This window comes from Erithacus rubecula (assembly GCF_903797595.1).
Source record: "Erithacus rubecula genome assembly, chromosome: 22".
Classification (NCBI taxonomy): domain Eukaryota; kingdom Metazoa; phylum Chordata; class Aves; order Passeriformes; family Muscicapidae; genus Erithacus; species Erithacus rubecula.
Genome location: NC_136674.1, coordinates 1090823 through 1108482, shown reverse-complemented (window position 1 = coordinate 1108482; position 17660 = coordinate 1090823). Strand labels below are relative to the sequence as shown.

At 48.6% G+C, this 17660-nt stretch overlaps 2 protein-coding genes across 4 annotated transcripts in view; one reads left to right on the top strand and one right to left on the bottom strand.

Annotated features, from left to right (window-relative positions):
• The window catches only part of MSI2 (musashi RNA binding protein 2), a 296757-nt gene that overhangs the window by 33164 nt on the left and 245933 nt on the right, over positions 1–17660 (bottom strand). The window lies entirely within an intron of this gene.
• On the top strand, positions 1443–17580 carry VEZF1 (vascular endothelial zinc finger 1). Of its 3 annotated transcripts, none has more exons than XM_079325306.1 (7): positions 1446–1773; positions 7077–7774; positions 8499–8562; positions 9541–9724; positions 11156–11371; positions 14320–14364; positions 14723–17580. In XM_079325306.1, the coding sequence occupies exons 1-7, from the start codon at positions 1741–1743 to the stop codon at positions 15148–15150; spliced, it is 1668 nt and encodes a 555-aa protein (XP_079181432.1). In that variant the 5' UTR covers positions 1446–1740; the 3' UTR covers positions 15151–17580. The 3 variants fall into 3 exon arrangements, with proteins under 3 accessions (XP_079181434.1, XP_079181432.1, XP_079181433.1); XM_079325307.1 differs by lacking the exon at positions 1446–1773 and adding an exon at positions 2739–3098; XM_079325308.1 differs by lacking the exon at positions 14320–14364 and having other exon boundaries at positions 1443–1773.

The following is a 17660-nucleotide window of genomic DNA, read 5'->3' as shown; positions in this document are numbered from 1 at the left end:
GCTGCAGGTGCTCCCAAGCAGGCTGGGCCACTCCAGGCAGCCAAACCCCTGGGCACATAGTCACAAACTTCCCTCTGGGGTCACAAGGCTGAGAAACTCTTTTTTTGTTTCAAATGCAAACACGTTTTGACATAACCACTTGACTCTGGCACTGGAGTTTCAAGGAAAGAAGCCTGAGAGGCGTGAAAGAACCGCAGGCATCTCTCGGAACAGAACAAGGACTGTTTTGCAATGCCCTGGGAAGGTGAAGAAATGCCTGGGGAGGGCTGGGGACCAGCGCTGCAGGAGCCAGGTGACCAAAAGTGTCCCCTGGTCCCTGTCCCCACCGTCCCTCCTCCCTGCTGCACCAGGGCTCCACAGAGCTGCGGCTTCAGGAGCAGCCTTTGCATTATCTGTAACAGGAGACAAGAAAAACCACCCGGCTGTTCCACACGGGAGGAAGTCACAGGGGCCAAATTTAGCCCTGCAGCCAGGGCGCCACCGAGGCCTCGGATGCTCAGCAGGGATCCAGGCCTGAGCAAAGAGGATTGACCAGAGCTGCGGGGAAATAAATAATGAAGTGCTGTAAGCCTGTTCTCATCTTCCCCAGCGCCAGTGGAGGCAGTGGGAGGTCAGGATTAATACCCCCCCTCCTGTGACAGTGTTAAACCTGCCACACTCAGGTGTCCAAGGAAGGCTGGGTGTCCCCCAGGTGCCACCCGGGGCAGGGCACAATGTCACCAGCATCCTTCCCTGTCCTGGCAGCAGCAGGGAGGTGCAAGGGGCCGGCCCTGGGCCCGGTCCTGCCGCCTGTCAGGGACGTGCTTGATGTATGTAAACACGTAATTAACGGTACGAATGCATTTAATTGCTCGTGGCTACGATTTGCATGCATGTGCCGCGCCGAAGATGCCTCAGGTACGGGCGAACGCTGTCCCGCGGAGGAGCGCGGGGCTGCGCGGGGTCACGGCACGGCCCGACCCCCGCGGGCCGCGGGACGCGCCGGGCCCGGCGCTCCTGGAGCGCGGCCAGCCCGGCCCGGGGAGGCGGCGGCAGCCCCGGGGGGCCGAGGGCGAGCCCGGCCGTGCCAAGGCGGCGGCGGCGCCGGGAGACCCCCTGGGCAGCCCCGAGTTCACCCTCCGCCCCGGCGCTGCCGCCCGCCCGCACCCGCGGGCGAAGCCGCCCCCCGCCGCCCCCGCGGCTCCCTCCCTCCCTCCCTCCCGGCGCGGCGGGCGGGGGCGGCGGGCGGGGAGGGGAGAAGGGGCGGGCGGGCGGCTCGGCGGCCCCGGGGCCGAGCCGGGGCGGGCGGCAGCGGCGGCCCCGGACACCTCGGCCGCTCCTCCATCTTCTCTCTCGCCACAGCTCGGCTTCCCCAGCCCGGGACCGGCCCATTGCCAGCCCCGCGGGGGGGGCGGCCGGCCCGCCGCGCCGCCCCGGCCCCGCCGCCCGCGCCGCCGCCCCGCCGCGCCGCCCCGGGCCCGCCGCCCGCCCCGCGGCGAGGGGAGCGGCGGGGGCGGCGCCGCGGCCGCCCGGGCCATCGCCGCCCCGCCGGGGCGCCGCGCCGCCGCCTCCCCCCTCTGGGCCGCAGTGGTGCAGCCCGAGGTTAGCGGAAGCGGCCGCTCGGCGCTGCCATGTTGAGCCGCCGCCGCCGCCGCCGCTTTGTTGTCGGCTCCATGTAGCTGCGGCCCGGGGGAGGGAGCGACGGGGGGACCGCCCGCCGCAGCCGCCGCCGCCGCCGCCCGGGGCCGCGCCGCCCCCGCCATGGAGGCCAACTGGACCGCGTTCCTCTTTCAGGTGAGGCCCCGCGGCGGCGGCGGCGGCGCTGCCCGCGCCCCCCCTCTCTCCCTCCCTCCCTCACGGCCGCGGCCCCGCCGGTCCCCGCCGGGCCGGGCTGTCACTCAGCGCGCCCGCCCGGCCCCCGCCCGCCCCCGGCCCGGCCCGGCCCGGCCCGGCCCGGCCCGCCGGCCAGCGCCTCTCGGGCTCCGCGGCTCCGCTTCTCCCTCCTTCGCTCCTGCACTTTCTCCCTCCGCCGCCGCCCCGCAGCGCGCTCCTTCCCGCTTTCATTACAAACCACCGATGTTCATATTGGGATTTTATTTTTGTTTTTTGCCCCCGCAAAACGTGAGATCGCGCTTCATTTTATTTCTTTGGGTGTTTGCTTGTTTTTCTCTTCACCCCCCCCCCCCCCCCCGCCCAAATAGAAAAACAACAACAACAGAAAAAAAAAAACAACCCCACGAACAAAAAAAAAAAAAAACAAAAAACCAACCCCTAGCTTCCACCGGGCTCCAACAAAACCCCGATGGAACAAACGCCGTGTCTGGGAGAATAAATTAATCCCTCTTTAAACAGCCTGACTCAGGGCCGGCTGACGAGGGAGCTTGTTTTCTTTTAAAATAGGACGCGAGCGGGCCGGATTTCTGTAAAAACTGGCGAAATCCTAACGGGAATGGGGAGGAATAGGGACGGTGGAGCGTGCAACCCCTCCCTTTGCCAACTGAGTCACAATTTTCCCCCTTTCTGTCGGTGAAAGACCGACTTAAAAACACCGCTGTTTATGTAATTCCAAAGAAAATCCAATGTACCAGAAAAAAAAAAAAAAGTAAAAAAAAAATCCTCGCCTGGCTTTTGTGAGCCTCGCGAGCCCTTTCGCACCAGATTGTTTTCTCCTGTTTTTTTCGGGGTTTTTTTTTTGTTTGTTTTTTGAGCTGGAAAACATAAAATGTGTGATTGCAGCAGCAGCGGGGAAAAAAAAAAAAAAAAAAAAAAAAAAGCGCCCAGCACATCACCTTTCTCAAGGTAAAATAATCCTCTTTGCACGTTCCCGGTGGCGGCCGCTCGCTTCCTCACTGTCCTCCTCGGAATTAAACCCAAAACCCAACCCGTGACACGAGTTTGAAAAACCTGAGTTGAATGAATAAATCCGCCAAGAGCGAGCACCATTCCTTTAGGGAGGAAAAATTCGTCCCTTGCAAGTAGCAAGGGATGAGTCACTCGCTCGGGTTCTCTGCCTCCGAAAACACGCCGGGAATGTTCCGGGGAGCCGGTACCGGGAGCTGGCCGCTGGGTTTTCCGCCTTTCCGTGATGGATGCGGGTGATGCCATCGCGTTTGGCTGAGGTCTGGTGAATTATTTCTCACTCTAGCGGGCAGTTGTGATTCGCACGTAGGAAACTTCACGCTAAGAAGTTAATCTCCTTAGTTTAGAGCCATCTCCCTCCGAGCCGGGGCTGCTTTAGTGCCTTGCTGCCTCCCAGCTGAGCGTTTTCCAGGGGAAAAATTTTTCCTAGGCTGGGGCTAGGACTGTATTGCAGCAGGCTGAGAAATGCCAAGTAATGCTTTCAAGTACGTGTCCAGCTCCTCGCCCGTGTTTTTTTGGAGGTGCTGAGTTTTGAAGTAGTGATGTCACACGCTGATTTAGGAGTCAGCTTTGCTGCTTTTAATTAAGGAGTCAGCAGTTCGCTTTCCGAACGTGCGGCTCGGAAGCATCTTCATAAAACTGTGACGTGGAAATTTTCCTCTGATTTTTTTTTTTTTTTTTCCTCTCCTCTCTAAATAATAAAGCTTTCAGAGCTCATAATAAATGCTGGGTATTGTTTCTTGAGTGGTTTGGTTCGAATCGATGGTTTGGGGTGCGAGCATGCCAATGCACCCAGCAGAAAGCAGCACTGAGGTAGTCCTGATGGGACTTTCATTTTTCTTCTTCCCATTCTCACAGCAGCACATCAGCCCTGATCCAGCTGATTAGTTAAAACTAGTTAAAAAGCATGGATTTAAAAGCCTCTCCCCTGTGTCAGTTAAATAACAAATGGAAGTGACTGAATATTCACACTAGTTCTTCCTGGGGGGAGTGTTAAACCGAGTGTGTGTTCCAGCTGGGACAGGATTCCTAAGGGACAGCTTAATACGTGGAATATAAAGTTGTAATTTTTAGCCAAATGTTTTTAGAGGAGGTTTCCATGTCTTAATTTTAGTCCTGTAGCAGTGGGCTGTGCGACTGTAAATCGCTCCTTCCAAATAAAGTTGTTTGATTGTTTTTAGGTGGCATTTTGATGAATTGTATCCCTTTCTAAAGAAACAATCATGCTACTGAATAAGCAGTCCTTGTTTGGATCTTCTCAGTCCCCAAAATGCATAGTTTGAAAACCACTTTTAGGATGTGCTCAGGAAGCGAAAGTTGTATCTGTTAATGTGAGGAGGACTCATCCATCAGATGGAGTGTTCAAGATATGACTCATGCTAATTTGTTGCTCTCACATTAAAGCTGGAGCACAAAAATATTTTAGCCTCTGGCATTGGAAGTTCACAATGCCACATCCTACACTCTGGGTCACGAATTGCAGGGTTTTTTTCTTTGCTGCCCCCCCAGGAGAGAAGGAATTAGTGACAGAACAAGGGGATTTTGCAGAGAGCCTGTCCCAGGCCATCAAAATATCTCCAAAATGTTGACTTGACGTTAATGCTGGCTCAAGTAAAACCGTGATGGGAGCCTGCATAACTGAGCCTGCCAGAGGCGTGCAGCAGGTGCTGGCTTCCCTTCTCCAACAGGGAGTTAAAAAAAAATGCTGCCTGATCCTTTTTTAAAAGGCTTTAAGGGCCCCTGGAAACTGAGGAGCACGGCTCGTGGCAGAGGGGCTGCAAGTAACACCGGCTCCCTGGGAACCAACACCAGCACACTTATATAAGCAGCAGCTCCAGAGCCTGTAGCCTGATGAATATACATTGTTTTATGTCCACTGACTCCATCGGATCTGTAGGAATAAGTGCATCATTACCTTGAAGTGCTGACGATTCTTTGAGGCTTAAAAATATCCATAAACTGCCTAAGTTTGAACCTTGTCCAAAGGATTTGGGCTCTCCATTATCCGATCTGCTAGCTCTGCCTTTGAAATTGTATCTCTGGAGCTATCATTAGGTGCTCTGCAGTGTCTTCTGGTGCAGTTTAACTACATTGTTCAATGCTGATTTGAAGTTGTAAAACATTTCAGATTTTCTTAAAGTTAAAATTGTGTTGAAGTGCACTACTTGCTCAGTATTGTGCTGTCGGTGTGGATCGTGCAAACTCTTACTTTCCTGCAATGTAGGAGTGTCAAAACCTTCTTAAAATACGTGGAAAATAAATGGTTGAAAATCCACAATTGTCACTGAAGTCAGGGAAAAGTTTGATGGAGCTGCTGGAGCCTGTGCCGTGCCCTGATTTAGCAGCGTCGCCTCCAGGAGAGTTCTGGATCCAGCTCTGCAATCGCTCCCTGAAATAAAGCAGCCCCTGGGGCTGTTGTTTGAGGTGGCTGCTGTGGCCAGGCAGGTGTGCTAATACCCAGCTTACCTGTTGCATCCTGAGCTTTGGATCTAAAAAGCAGATAAACGTGGACAGCCTGGCCTGGCTCCTAATGATTCCCACAAGTTTGTGTCCTGTTAACCGCCGGAGTCCAGGCTTTCTCCTGGGAACTGTTTTCCTGTCAGATAGGCTTGGAGTGTTTGGGAGTTTGTATTCCTTCCCACGTGGGTTAGTGTTGGTATCCACCCATGGCTTCCATCCAAAGATCACCAGCACCACGCTCCCAAAAAGTGAGACTGGAGTGATGCAGGAGCTGCCCCACAGCAAGGGAGAGATGCTCTGGGGGGGCTGTAGCTCCTGCTGCCATCCAGAGGGAAAAAGCACCCAGGATACAACTAGGAAAAATGCCCAAAGTGAGCTTCTAGAAGTACTGGCTTGTCCAAAGGACGTGTACAAATGGATTCCCATGAGAAGAGCATTACCCTGAGCGTGCTTCCTAATACTGTCCACCCCAGCAGATGTAAAAGTAGACAGGTCAGGGTCGTGCACTGACACAGTGTTTTATTCATCTCTCACAGCTTTGAGTCATGTTATTTTGTGAGGAAAATCATTGGACAGGAGTCCTGGAAGGATGCAGTACTGATCTAATGGGAATGCAGGTTTCCCCAAACTCAGCTTCAGGCCTGGCATGCTGCGTTAATAACGAGCCTGATTTAAAACTGGTCTGATGAGACCGAGGCACATCTTGAATACAGATGCACTTAAACTGGCTTAAGGTGCTGGAGTGATTTATTTTAATGCTCCATTAGGCTGAATTGGTCTGTGTGGTTTCTAAACCACATTAAAATTGTATCTGCCAGGGTTTTGTCCCAGTCTAACTGGATGAGTTTTAATAACGGTGTTTCTGCCTGGGAATAACCACGCGTGGTGCAGCACAGCCTGTGGCAGGCAGGCTGCAGCTCAGCTCAGCAGTGCTGGCTTCCCTTCCCTGTAGCTTCTGCCACACTTTCTGTGGTTCAGAGTTAGTTGGTATTGGCTGCTTTCAAACAGCTTTCAGGGTTCATTCCCAACACCCCCAAACCGTGTTCTCCAGCATCTCTAGATGTCTCCCAGTGTGTATCGATCAACTTCTCTTCCCAGCACAAAGTAGCTGCTGACGACGAGAAAAAGGCCATGCCGCTATTCTTGTTAGTTCCAGACACAGAGAGCACAGTGGTCAGTGGATAAATGCATCAGGAACCTGCTAAATATAGAGATGTGGCTTTAGACAGCTCCCGATTGCAGTTGCTTTGGTTTCAGTGCTGGCACAGGGCTATGAGCACACTGTTTAAATAAGACGCCTTATCGCATCCTGGCTCTCTGTGGCTGCAGTTCAATTCTCAGTGTGCACTGAGCTTGGCTTAAAGGTGGGGCCTGGTTTTGCAACTCCTGTCAGTACCTTCATCCTCTGCAGAGATAGTCCTGAGGTGCCATCTGATACGATCATTAGCAAAATGAGTTATCTGTTATGTAAAGATGAAATGCTCTTACTAAAACATCTGACAAGCGCCTAGTTGTCTTCCATAAAAAGTTGCCCTCCAGAAACTTAATAACTCCTTGGTTGTTGTGCTGTGTCCTACACTTAGCACAGGATCTGCACAGCCAGGGCATTTACAGCACCAGCCGTTTATCTTGTCCAAACCCAGCATTATGTAACCTTCCCCTGTTGTTCCCTCCATGGCTTTTGGTCTAGAATGTGCTTCCCTGTCGTTTGTAAATGTTCTCACCGTGCCAGAGCGAGCACCCATCCAGAGAATTTAAGTGTGACTGTTTGGTTTTAGGCACACGAAGCCTCCCATCACCAACAGCAGGCAGCACAGAACAGTTTGTTGCCTCTCCTGAGCTCTGCTGTTGAGCCGCCCGATCAGAAGCCGATTCTGCCCTTACCAATAACGCAGAAACCTCAGCCTGCACCAGAAACATTAAAGGATGCTATTGTTGGGATTAAAAAGGAAAAACCTAAAACCTCCTTTGTGTGCACTTACTGCAGCAAAGCTTTCAGGGACAGCTACCATTTGAGGCGTCACGAGTCCTGCCACACAGGGATAAAGTTAGTGTCACGGCCAAAGAAAACTCCCACCACAATGGTGCCCCTTATCTCGACCATCGCTGGTGACAACAGCCGGAGTTCGCTGGTTTCGACTATCGCAGGCATCCTGTCCACAGTCACTACGTCTTCCTCTGCCACCAACCCCAGCAGCAGCGCCGGCGCCACGGCCATGGCGGTGACGCAGACGGTGAAGAAGCCCAGCAAGCCCGTGAAGAAGAACCACGCCTGTGAGATGTGTGGCAAGGCCTTCAGGGACGTGTACCACCTCAACCGGCACAAGCTGTCCCACTCGGACGAGAAACCCTTCGAATGTCCCATTTGCAATCAGCGCTTCAAGAGGAAGGATCGCATGACCTACCACGTGAGGTCTCACGAAGGTGGCATCACGAAACCCTACACCTGCGGTGTTTGTGGAAAAGGCTTCTCAAGGTACCATGTAGCAAATCCCAGGCATGCTCCGCTAGTGGCTTTGTGTCAGCAAGAAGGGTTAAGCTGTGGTAGTGAGGAGCTGGGAGAAGCAAACTTCTGAGGAGATTGCTGAGGGGATAAGGAGCCTTGTCTGCCTTTAGGGTGGGGGTGTCTCTGTCTGAGCAAGGTCAGCAGTGGTCAGAAGTGGTCACTTTTTTAGGACAGTGGTTTGAAATGGTTTCTTGACCTCGTGCAGGTCCCACAAGGTGCGTGTCTGCGTCACTGGGGGTGGGCAGTGAGCCCCTTTACCAGCCTTTGCCATGATCTGTGACCATATGGGGCAGGGCAGGGAAACTGTCACCTCTTCTTATGGCAGAGTGGAGGGCACTGACAGCACAGGGGAACTTGCACTGCTGCTGGCTCTGTTTGTAGCTGTGCTTGCAATAGACAAAACTTCAACCTTTAGAGCTGTTGCGCTCTCATCTTTACACAAGGTGTGACCAAACGTGCCATTTTCAGGCGTGTGAGGAGAACAGAGTTAAGTTTTAAACCACAGGTTGGTTTTAAGCTGTGAAGTGTTGCAGGTGAAGCCCCTGGTAGGTGAAGGGAAGGGATTTGTCCTGGCTGGCAGAGGGATGGGGGCTGCAGGGAGTGACCTGTGTGGTGTCAGCACTGCTAGCCAAGGTGTCCCGACTCTGTGTTTGTAACAGTGTGCACTTTTCTCCTGTTCCTCTCTTTCTTGCAGGCCTGATCATTTAAGCTGTCACGTAAAACATGTTCACTCAACAGAGAGACCCTTCAAATGCCAAGTAAGGGCTAAAATGGTTTATTCAGAACAATACCTTATTGTGTCAGTAGTACGCAGGTGAATCTTTCCAGAACTGTATTCACTCCTTTTGATTTTGAAGAGTAAAGCCACATCTGCCACCACACCACAGTGCTGGAGTTCTGGTGGAACTTTAAAAAGATGCCTTGGCTGCTTTTTTTAGGAAGATTAGAGGCTTTTTGCTTTCTTGGAGAACAGCGTAGTTGCTGTGCTTTACCATATGCTTAACTTAGCAGTAGGATTGTAGCAGCATCCTCAGCTCAGTGCTCATTTCTGGGGTAATGTGTGCACTGTGTTTCTCAGCATGTTCAAAATCAAATATCTTTCTCAGCACATCTATTTAAAATGGGTGGGAATGGTTGATTCTGGATCTCTTCTTTTGCTGGAAGGGGAAAGCAAGTTGTCATAAGTTGATGACTGAGTCTAGGAGAAATAATTTGATTGCCCTTGAACAATTAACTGTTTTGCTTGGAATATCCATGCTTATTCCAACCTGTGTTCTAGTGACTTGTCTTCTTAAGTAAAAGCCTTGGGCAAAAACAGTAGTGTTAGGGAAAGGTTTTGTTTCCTTGTGCTGGATGGGAACAGAAGTAATTGAGCAGCGTAAGGTACCAAGTTCATATTTGTACAGTAAAATTACATTAGAAACCAACTTTGCCTGTTGCAGGTGTTTTTCTAAGATCCTCTTGCATTGGTGGGTAAGGCAACCCACTGTTTTAAGAAAGCTCATGCAGTATAGAGTGTGATTTTTGTCCTGCTTGTCTCAGAAGCAAATTCCATTCTCCGTCTCTGCTGAATAGTTTGACTTTTGTTTCTCCATAAATACAGGTAAAAACTCAAAGTTGTCAATACCCTTAGGGTACTGTTAGGACCTGCAGGGTATCAGGAGCTCCCAGTGTGCCTGTAGGTGAGGCTGTCCTGCTCTGTCTGCACCTCAAGTGTAACTTTGTCCTTCATCTAGACGTGCACTGCTGCCTTTGCCACCAAAGACAGACTGCGGACACACATGGTGCGCCATGAAGGAAAGGTATCGTGTAATATCTGTGGTAAACTTCTGAGTGCAGCATATATCACCAGCCACTTAAAGACACACGGGCAGAGCCAAAGTATCAACTGTAATACCTGTAAACAAGGCATCAATAAAAGTAGGTGAACGTTTTACAAACATTTCTAATAACAATGTGTTTGCGAAGGGAATTGCCTTTGATGTTTAAATTCAGGGTGGTCACAGCTCTTAAAAGATATTTAGTAACAGAATCTGCTTCAGCTGAAGAACTGGCGTGTGTGGAGTTGGTTTGCTGTGAGACTGCTCTTATCCCTGTTCTTATCCCTTGGGAATGCCCTTCGGTTCATGACAATGTCCCATCTCTTGAAGCAAAGAGTTCCCAGGTTTTCTCACCTTTAAGTTCACTTCTGCTTCCTGAACTGTGCAGGCCTATCCAACAGATAGTTTGGAGATTTCAGACTATTTAAGAGCTGCTAAGTTCTGCCAGGTTTCAGGTCTGAAGCCTCATCTCAAGCTCGTCAAAATCAGGAGAGAGATTTCTCTGCTTTCTCTGAGCTTTGACTTTGGAGCTCAGTGTTTCCTCCCTCAGGCAGTAGCTGACAAGAAAAGGATTTAAATCCAGCCCTGATATGTTTGGGGCATTAATGGCATCTGACTGGTGTTGTGCAGGAGGTCAGATGAGATATTTGTAATAGCTCCTTCTAGACTTAAACCCTGTGGAAGTGCTGCAGTCTGGACCTGGAATGCCTAGCAAGCAAATGAAGACTTGACTTTCAAATTTTCCCTATTAAAATACCTGTATCTTAAGTTAACCCACATGGTTAGTAATATTAAACAGGTTTTCAGAAGAATAAAGATGCAGAAGTAAGGAATGTCTTTGGAAACTTTGTCCTTAAGCCTTTTAAACTGTATTAATTTACAACATCTTTGCAGTTCCTGTTACTCCTGGATAATTTGAAGGTACTGGGAATGTTTGAAATGCCTGATTGTTGAGCTTAGTAGGAAATTTGGATGTCAAGTATTTTTCAAGGTATAGGGTTACAACTCTGGCTTCCCAAGCCAGTTTGGTGGTGCTAAGCCAGTTCACATGAGGCATTTAGAGCAGTTGTTAGAAGTGGAAATGATGAGCTGTACTGTGGCCAGAGAGTAGTGACAGGCTGTTCTCTGATGTAAACTGAAATTTTTCAGTCATACTTGAAATAAAAAGTAAAGAGGCTTTTTTATTTTTCATTTTTAAGAGATAAAGTTCAGAAAAAAAATGAATCAGTTTGAGTTCTAGAGATTCACTGACGTCTTTAATTTCATTCTTCCTAAATACAAACTAAATAATGAAAAGTCCATTTTTGGCAATTAAAGTAGATGTTCTTGACTTATATTTTGGGTTTTAACTTTTGGAAAAGTAGTTTTATGAAGCACAGAATTAATGACATTGTTTTAAACACCTCTGTTGATTTTGTTCTTGGAATCCTGTGAGATTCCACGTGCTCTTTGTAGAAGTTGCCTTTGTGATCTCAGCAGAAAGCAGAGTAACTTTTCAAGGTGAATTTGTGTTCTTACTTGATTGGCATAGCATGCATGAGTGAAGAGACCAGCAACCAGAAACAGCAACAGCAGCAGCAGCAACAACAGCAGCAACAACAGCAGCAGCAGCAGCAGCAACAACAACAACAACAGCAACAGCAGCAGCAGCAGCAGCAGCAGCAGCAGCAACACGTAACAAGTTGGCCTGGGAAGCAGGTAGAGACCCTGAGATTGTGGGAAGAGGCTGTCAAAGCCAGGAAGAAAGGTAAAACAAACCAGTCCTGAGGTGGTGGGTTTGTGGGGTAGTGGGGCTCACAGTCATACAGGGAGCTGAGGCTGTCAGGAAGGATGTCTGACATGGCAGTTTCATTCTTAGAAGTCACAGCTGAGAGGACAAACAGGCCCCAGGTTAGGCTGTGTTAAATGGTTTTGTGCTGATGGCTTGCTGCCTTGGTCTCTGTGCTTGCCTGTGTCCTTAGAGCCATCAGTCACACACAGAGTGTCTGCTCCAAGGCAGGGCTGGGAGCTTTGGCTTGCATGTGGCTTTTAGCTGTGTTTGTGCTTATTTACCTGTCCCCTTGTGCACACACACACACCCTGCACTTGCAGCTGCACCAGGGTGGTGCACGTGTGTGCTGTGTCCTGTTCATCTTGTCTCTCCCAATTTATTCCATCTGCTCTATCATCATGTAACTGTATTTGCATGAAGCTTTCTAGACCTCAGAGAACTTTCTCTCTCTCTGTGTTGCTTTTTTTTGTCACTACAAAATGAGGTAATCAGTGATCCTGTTTCTCATCAGTGCTGCCTCACAGCTTGCCTGTGCTGCTGTAATTGAAGTGGAATTGCTGGTGTTGGTCATTGTGTCAGTGTGAAGAGAACAGATTGCTTCAGTTTAGTGGTTTTAAGATACAGTAGTTTAAATTCTCCCGTTACTGCTGCTTGTTTCACAACAGTTTGATTATTAATGCCCATCATGTGACTTCACGGATTACATGTTTTAGAAGTTCTTAATCACTACTGCTTACTGTTTCTCACTGGCTGTTTTTAGGAATGCTTTTGACTCACCTTATTTTTTTCCTTTTCTCTCAACCTTCCTTTCAGTTCTTCAATCTGTTTTTGTTTTTTAGGTTCTTGTTTGTGTTTTAGGCTGCTTGCTTCCTTTCCCCTTGTTATGCCAGTAATTGAATTCTGTGATCAGACAGTACAGAAACAGCTTATTCATGTTAAAATGGGATAAGAGAAACAGTACATATCATCAGGCCACTAAATAGATAAAGCAAATAATGTCGGATTTAGAAAATCACTGAAATTTATTTTCTGCTTGTTCTTTCCTATGTCTTGTTTCCTTTTCCTTTCTTACTGAGAACATTGAATATGCTTTAACATAACAGTGGTTTGGGGCAGGGTGGGGGGTGAGGGGGTGGGTGGGTAGCAGGGTGTTGTACTGGTGCTTTTAGCTGAACTGGGGAAGGGCCATGGGTGGGATGTGTCTGTGGGTGTGACTGTGCTTGAAGATGAAGTTAGACCTGTCAGTGCCATGCCTGAGCTGCTCTTTCCATGCTGCTTCTCCTCTGCTAGTTCCACTTGTGGTGGCTTTACAACCCTAGATGGGATTTTGGTTTTTCTTTTTGGTCTAGTACAATTTATTTTCACAATTTTTTTTTTTTTTTTACTCTTTCCCTTCCTCTTCACCCCTCCTAGCTCTGGACTTTGAAGAACCAACAGTAACCCTTGAATGGGGCTAATGTTGCTTTCAAAGTTACATTTGTATTGCCCAGAGGCAAAGTGGGCTCTGCTTTTGGCTTACCCTCTGCCACGTGGCTGTAACTGAGCTTGGGGTCCTGCCCTACACCTGTGGGAGCAGACAGGGCTCAGTAACCTTGCTGCAGAGTGTATTTCCCCAGGTTTCTGTAGCAGGCAGCCCTTCCCTGTCCCCTGTCCCTGTTCCCTGTTCCCTGTTCCCTGTCCCTGTCCCCTGTCCCTGTCCCTGTCCCTGTCCCTGTCCCTGTCCCCTGTCCCCTGTCCCTGTCCCTGTTCCCTGTTCCCTGTCCCTGTTCCCTGTCCCTGTCCCTGTCCCTGTCCATCCCCTGTCCCCTGTCCCCTGTCCCTGTCCCCTGTCCCTGTCCCTGTCCCCTGTTCCCTGTTCCCTGTTCCCTGTCCCTGTCCCCTGTCCCTGTCCCTGTCCCTGTCCCCTGTCCCTGTTCCCTGTCCCTGTCCCCTGTCCCCTGTCCCTGTCCCTGTCCCTGTTCCCTGTTCCCTGTCCCTGTCCCCTGTCCCTGTCCCTGTCCCTGTCCCCTGTCCCTGTTCCCTGTTCCCTGTCCCTGTCCCCTGTCCCTGTCCCTGTCCCTGTCCCTGTCCCTGTCCCCTGTCCCTGTTCCCTGTCCCTGTTCCCTGTCCCTGTCCCTGTCCCTGTCCCTGTCCCTGTCCCTTGTCCCCTGTCCCTGTCCCCTGTCCCCTGTCCCTGTCCCCTGTCCCTGTCTCTGTCCCTGTTCCCTGTCCCTGTCCCTGTCCCCTGTTCCCTGTCCCTGTCCCCTGTCCCTGTCCCTGTCCCTGTCCCTGTCCCTGTTCCCTGTCCCTGTCCCTGTCCCTGTTCCCTGTCCCCTGTCCCTGTCCCCTGTCCCCTGTTCCCTGTCCCTGTCCCCTGTCCCTGTCCATCCCCTGTCCCTGTCCCTGTCCCTGTCCCTTGTCCCCTGTCCCTGTCCCTGTCCCTGTCCCTGTCCCCTGTCCCTGTCCATCCCCTGTCCCTGTCCCTGTCCCTGTCCCTGTTCCCTGTCCCCTGTCCCTGTCCCTGTCCCTGTCCCTGTCCCCTGTCCCTGTCCATCCCCTGTTCCCTGTCCCTGTCCCTGTCCCGTTCCCGTTCCCGAGCTCCCGGTGTGGGCAGCCGGCAGGTGGTGCTGATGGATGTGCAGTGATTCCCATCCCCCCCTGCTCCCCTGCCCGGCCTCCTGGCTCTCCCTTGCTCTGCACTTCAGTCCTGCTTGCTGCAAACCCCCCCAGAACCCCCCAAACCAACCTGCTGTGGAGCTGTAGCTTGTGTGAAAGCTGAGGAGCTGATGGGGGTTGAGGGGTGTGCTGCTGGGGTGGCCTTGAATAGAGGTACTGTGAGCAGTGGAGCAGTTTAGCAGCAATAATTAAGACTGAAATAAGCAGGTAAATATTGAAACGAGCTTTGCTTATCAGTCCCTAATAATGACTTTTTAAAACCTTCACAGAATGTCAGTTCACCTTTGAGAAGGCTATAGAGTACGTACCATTCGGTATGTACACTCTCTCCTCTATTTCTACTGTTCCTCTTGGGAGGATATTTTGATTGTACAATACTGTTTTTATGAACATGGAAACCCTCTTGCTAAGAGAACCTCACTTGACTTCTCAGGAAAAAAAAAAAAATACTCAATTGAAATGACCTGCATGAGAGTTTGTATTTCCTGTAGGCTATAGAATGTTAACAGTTTTAACTTACTAATAATACCTAAAGAAAGTTATTCCAGAATTTGTACCTGTTCTTGTTTGGTTTTTTGGGTTTTTTGTTTTGTTATGTTCTGTTTAAATCTTGTCCATGGTTTTTTTTTACGTGTTAAAAACTTTTTGTCTTTTTTTATGTCTCATTTTTAGAAGCTGCTAACTTGTGCCAAACCTCCACTGCTGCTACTACGCCTGTGACTCTTACTACTCCATTCAATATAACATCCTCTGTGGCTTCTGGGACTATCACAAACCCAGTCACAGTGGCAGCTGCAATGAGCATGAGAAGTCCAGTAAATGTATCAAGTGCAGTTAATATATCCAGTCCGATGAACTTAGGGCATCCTGTCACCATAACCAGTCCTCTGTCCATGAGCTCTCCATTAACGCTGAGCACCCCGGTGAACCTGCCCACGCCGGTCACCGCGCCGGTGAACATAGCGCACCCCGTCACCATCACGTCCCCCATGAACCTGCCCACGCCCATGACGCTGGCTGCTCCCCTCAACATAGCCATGAGACCAGTGGAGAGCATGCCTTTCCTGCCCCAGGCCTTGCCCACCTCTCCTCCCTGGTAAAACAAGTTCTAAACAGTATTAAAAAAAAGGATTAAAATGGAATCCTTACCAGCAGTTCTTTTTTGGGTTTTGTTTGGTTGGGATTTTTTGTTTTTTGGTTTTTGTTTTGTTTTGTTTTCTGTTGGGTTTTTTGTTTTGTTTTGTTTTAGTTTTGTAATAAATTCAGACTAAGACACTGGGGCAACATCATCAGAGATCACAGTAGCATCTTCCCCTTGATTTGGCTCACATGGTTCAGGCTTGAGTTTCACTGGAGCACTTCATTTAAAGTAAGTTTTACCTTGTAGCTGACTGATGCTGAATTAGAGAAGATACTTATTTGCCAGAGTTTAAAAAAAAATTGAAAAAAAACCCAAAAAAAAGGTAATTAAAAAAAAACCAGTTTATGTTTTATCCCCTCAAATTATAACTTAGAAAATTTTTTTAATCTAAACACTAGCAAAGACCCCTCTGTATCTGTGACAGGGTGGATGGCTCATTTTAACCTGCCAGGCAAGTCCACTGTTTCTGAGCTAGTGTAGAACCTTTGTCTGTGTTGATGTTTTTGGTTTTGTTTTTTTTTTTTTTAATGAGTAAATGCATTACAATGTTGTCATTTAAAAAAAAATGCATTTTTGGAGAAAATATGCATTTTACCTTTGGGAATATGGTAATTTCAGGCAGCATTCCCTATGGGAAAGGTGATACCAGCTCTGATATGCAAAGCATATGATAACTTATCATTCTAACTTCAACATATAATAGGGATTGTGACCTGATATTTGGAGATGTAAATATTACCCAACATATTACCCTAAGGGAATAGAGCATTGTAGTCAACATTTTTTTAAAAAAAACTGTTATTGTTTGGTGAGAAACAGCCATGGCTGACAGAAGAGGAGTCGAAATGTATGTAAACATGGTCTCTGAACAGTCAGACCCCCATGGGACTCTTATCTAGGAGCAAAAGGAGTGCTTGGAAACTTAAGGAAAATTGCTTTAAGCTGGAAGATTCTGGAGGCCCTGGGTGTGATTTTTATGCCCTCTGCCTCCCAGTCAGAGCCTGCTGGTGTTTCAGCAGGGGACAGACGTGTTAGTTGTTCACTAGAAGTTTTGTCTTATATTAAATTGTATACAGTTTTTATTCTAACCACTAACTAGGTAGGATGCCCCTCCAGGACAAGCAGAGAGCGTCTTTTAATTTCTCCCCTATTTCTTAATCAAGTGTTGTGCAAATCTGTTCAACTTTGTAAATATTTGCAAACATCATCATTTTTACGTTATTCTTCTATTGTGTTAACACATTTCTATCAATTTGTGGGAGTTCTGGGGTGCTGAGCTGTCCAGCCCAGAACTGCTCATAAATGGTCACACATGTTTAAGCTACATGTGCTTTTTTTTCTTAACCTGTTTATCTGTACATAAAGTAGAAAGCAAAGTCTAGGGAAACAGATATACTTTTTAGACTATCATGTCACATATTCACATTTTTAAAACTTTGTTTAAAAAAAAAAAAACCACCCTAAACCCAACCTCTACATTAAATAAAAAAAAAAAAAAGGAAAAAATAATAAAAAAAAAAAAGAAATGACAGTTGAGATGTTTTTATCTTTAATGAAGTTGAGAGCTCTGGAGATTAGCGTGTGCATTTTCACAGAGTGCTAGCAGGACTGACCAGTCACACTGGACTGCTTCTGTTCCTCCCCGGCCGTGCCCGTGCGAGCAGTGATTGCCAGGCTGCTGGCTCAGGTGACAGGTATCTGTATCCTTACATGAAACTGTTCTAGGGGCTTGGACTACATAGTAAAAACAAAAACAAACAAAAAAAAAATAATAGAGCTTAGTGTAAAATAATTTTATAAATGATCTTTTGTACTTTAGGACATCAAATTGTACAACTTTTGTATATATAAAAGCTTAGGAACTTTCTGTTTAGCAGAAAGGAAACACATTCCTACACTTTTAATGTATATGTTTGTTATAATGTCCATGTAAACATATGCCCTATGTTTGTGCCTTTTAATTAGTTTGTCTCAATAAACAAAAATGTAGAGAAGAATATGTAGCTATGACTTTGTTACCACTGTTCTTACTCCAGGTGTGTAGAGGTTTTTGTTTTGGCCCTGTGCACGGCCAGCCCGTCAGCGCATGTCCCCAAGCGACCCCGGCCCCGCTGCCACCTCCACACCGTCCTGCATGTTGGGACCTGTAGCTCCCCAGCCATCTCTGTCATCCCTGGCCACCACACCACCTTGCACCAGTTTCCCAAAGTAGGTATAGCCTTCTGGGTCTGGGTAACCACAGTGATGACCCTTAGATGAAATTTGGGTATCCCCGAGCTTAAAGGAAAAACAAAAAAAAAGAGAACAAAAGCATTAAAAGCCAATATGAAAATGTGTACTAGAAGTGGTTATCTATGAATTACTTACAATAAACAGGTGTGAGACTTAATTGTATGTTGTCAATTACTGCAGTATTGACAGTGGGTCCCTTGGACAGCCAGCTCTTATTTTTATCCCAGCAGTGTAGCA

Coding starts and splice junctions, on each gene's coding strand:
- VEZF1 (XM_079325306.1), top strand. CDS start 1,741: ATGGAGGCCAACTGGACCGCGTTCCTCTTTCAG. Junction 8,563..9,540: donor AGAGACCCTTCAAATGCCAA/GTAAGGGCTAAA, acceptor TCCTTCATCTAG/ACGTGCACTGCTGCCTTTGC. Junction 9,725..11,155: donor TAAACAAGGCATCAATAAAA/GTAGGTGAACGT, acceptor TGATTGGCATAG/CATGCATGAGTGAAGAGACC.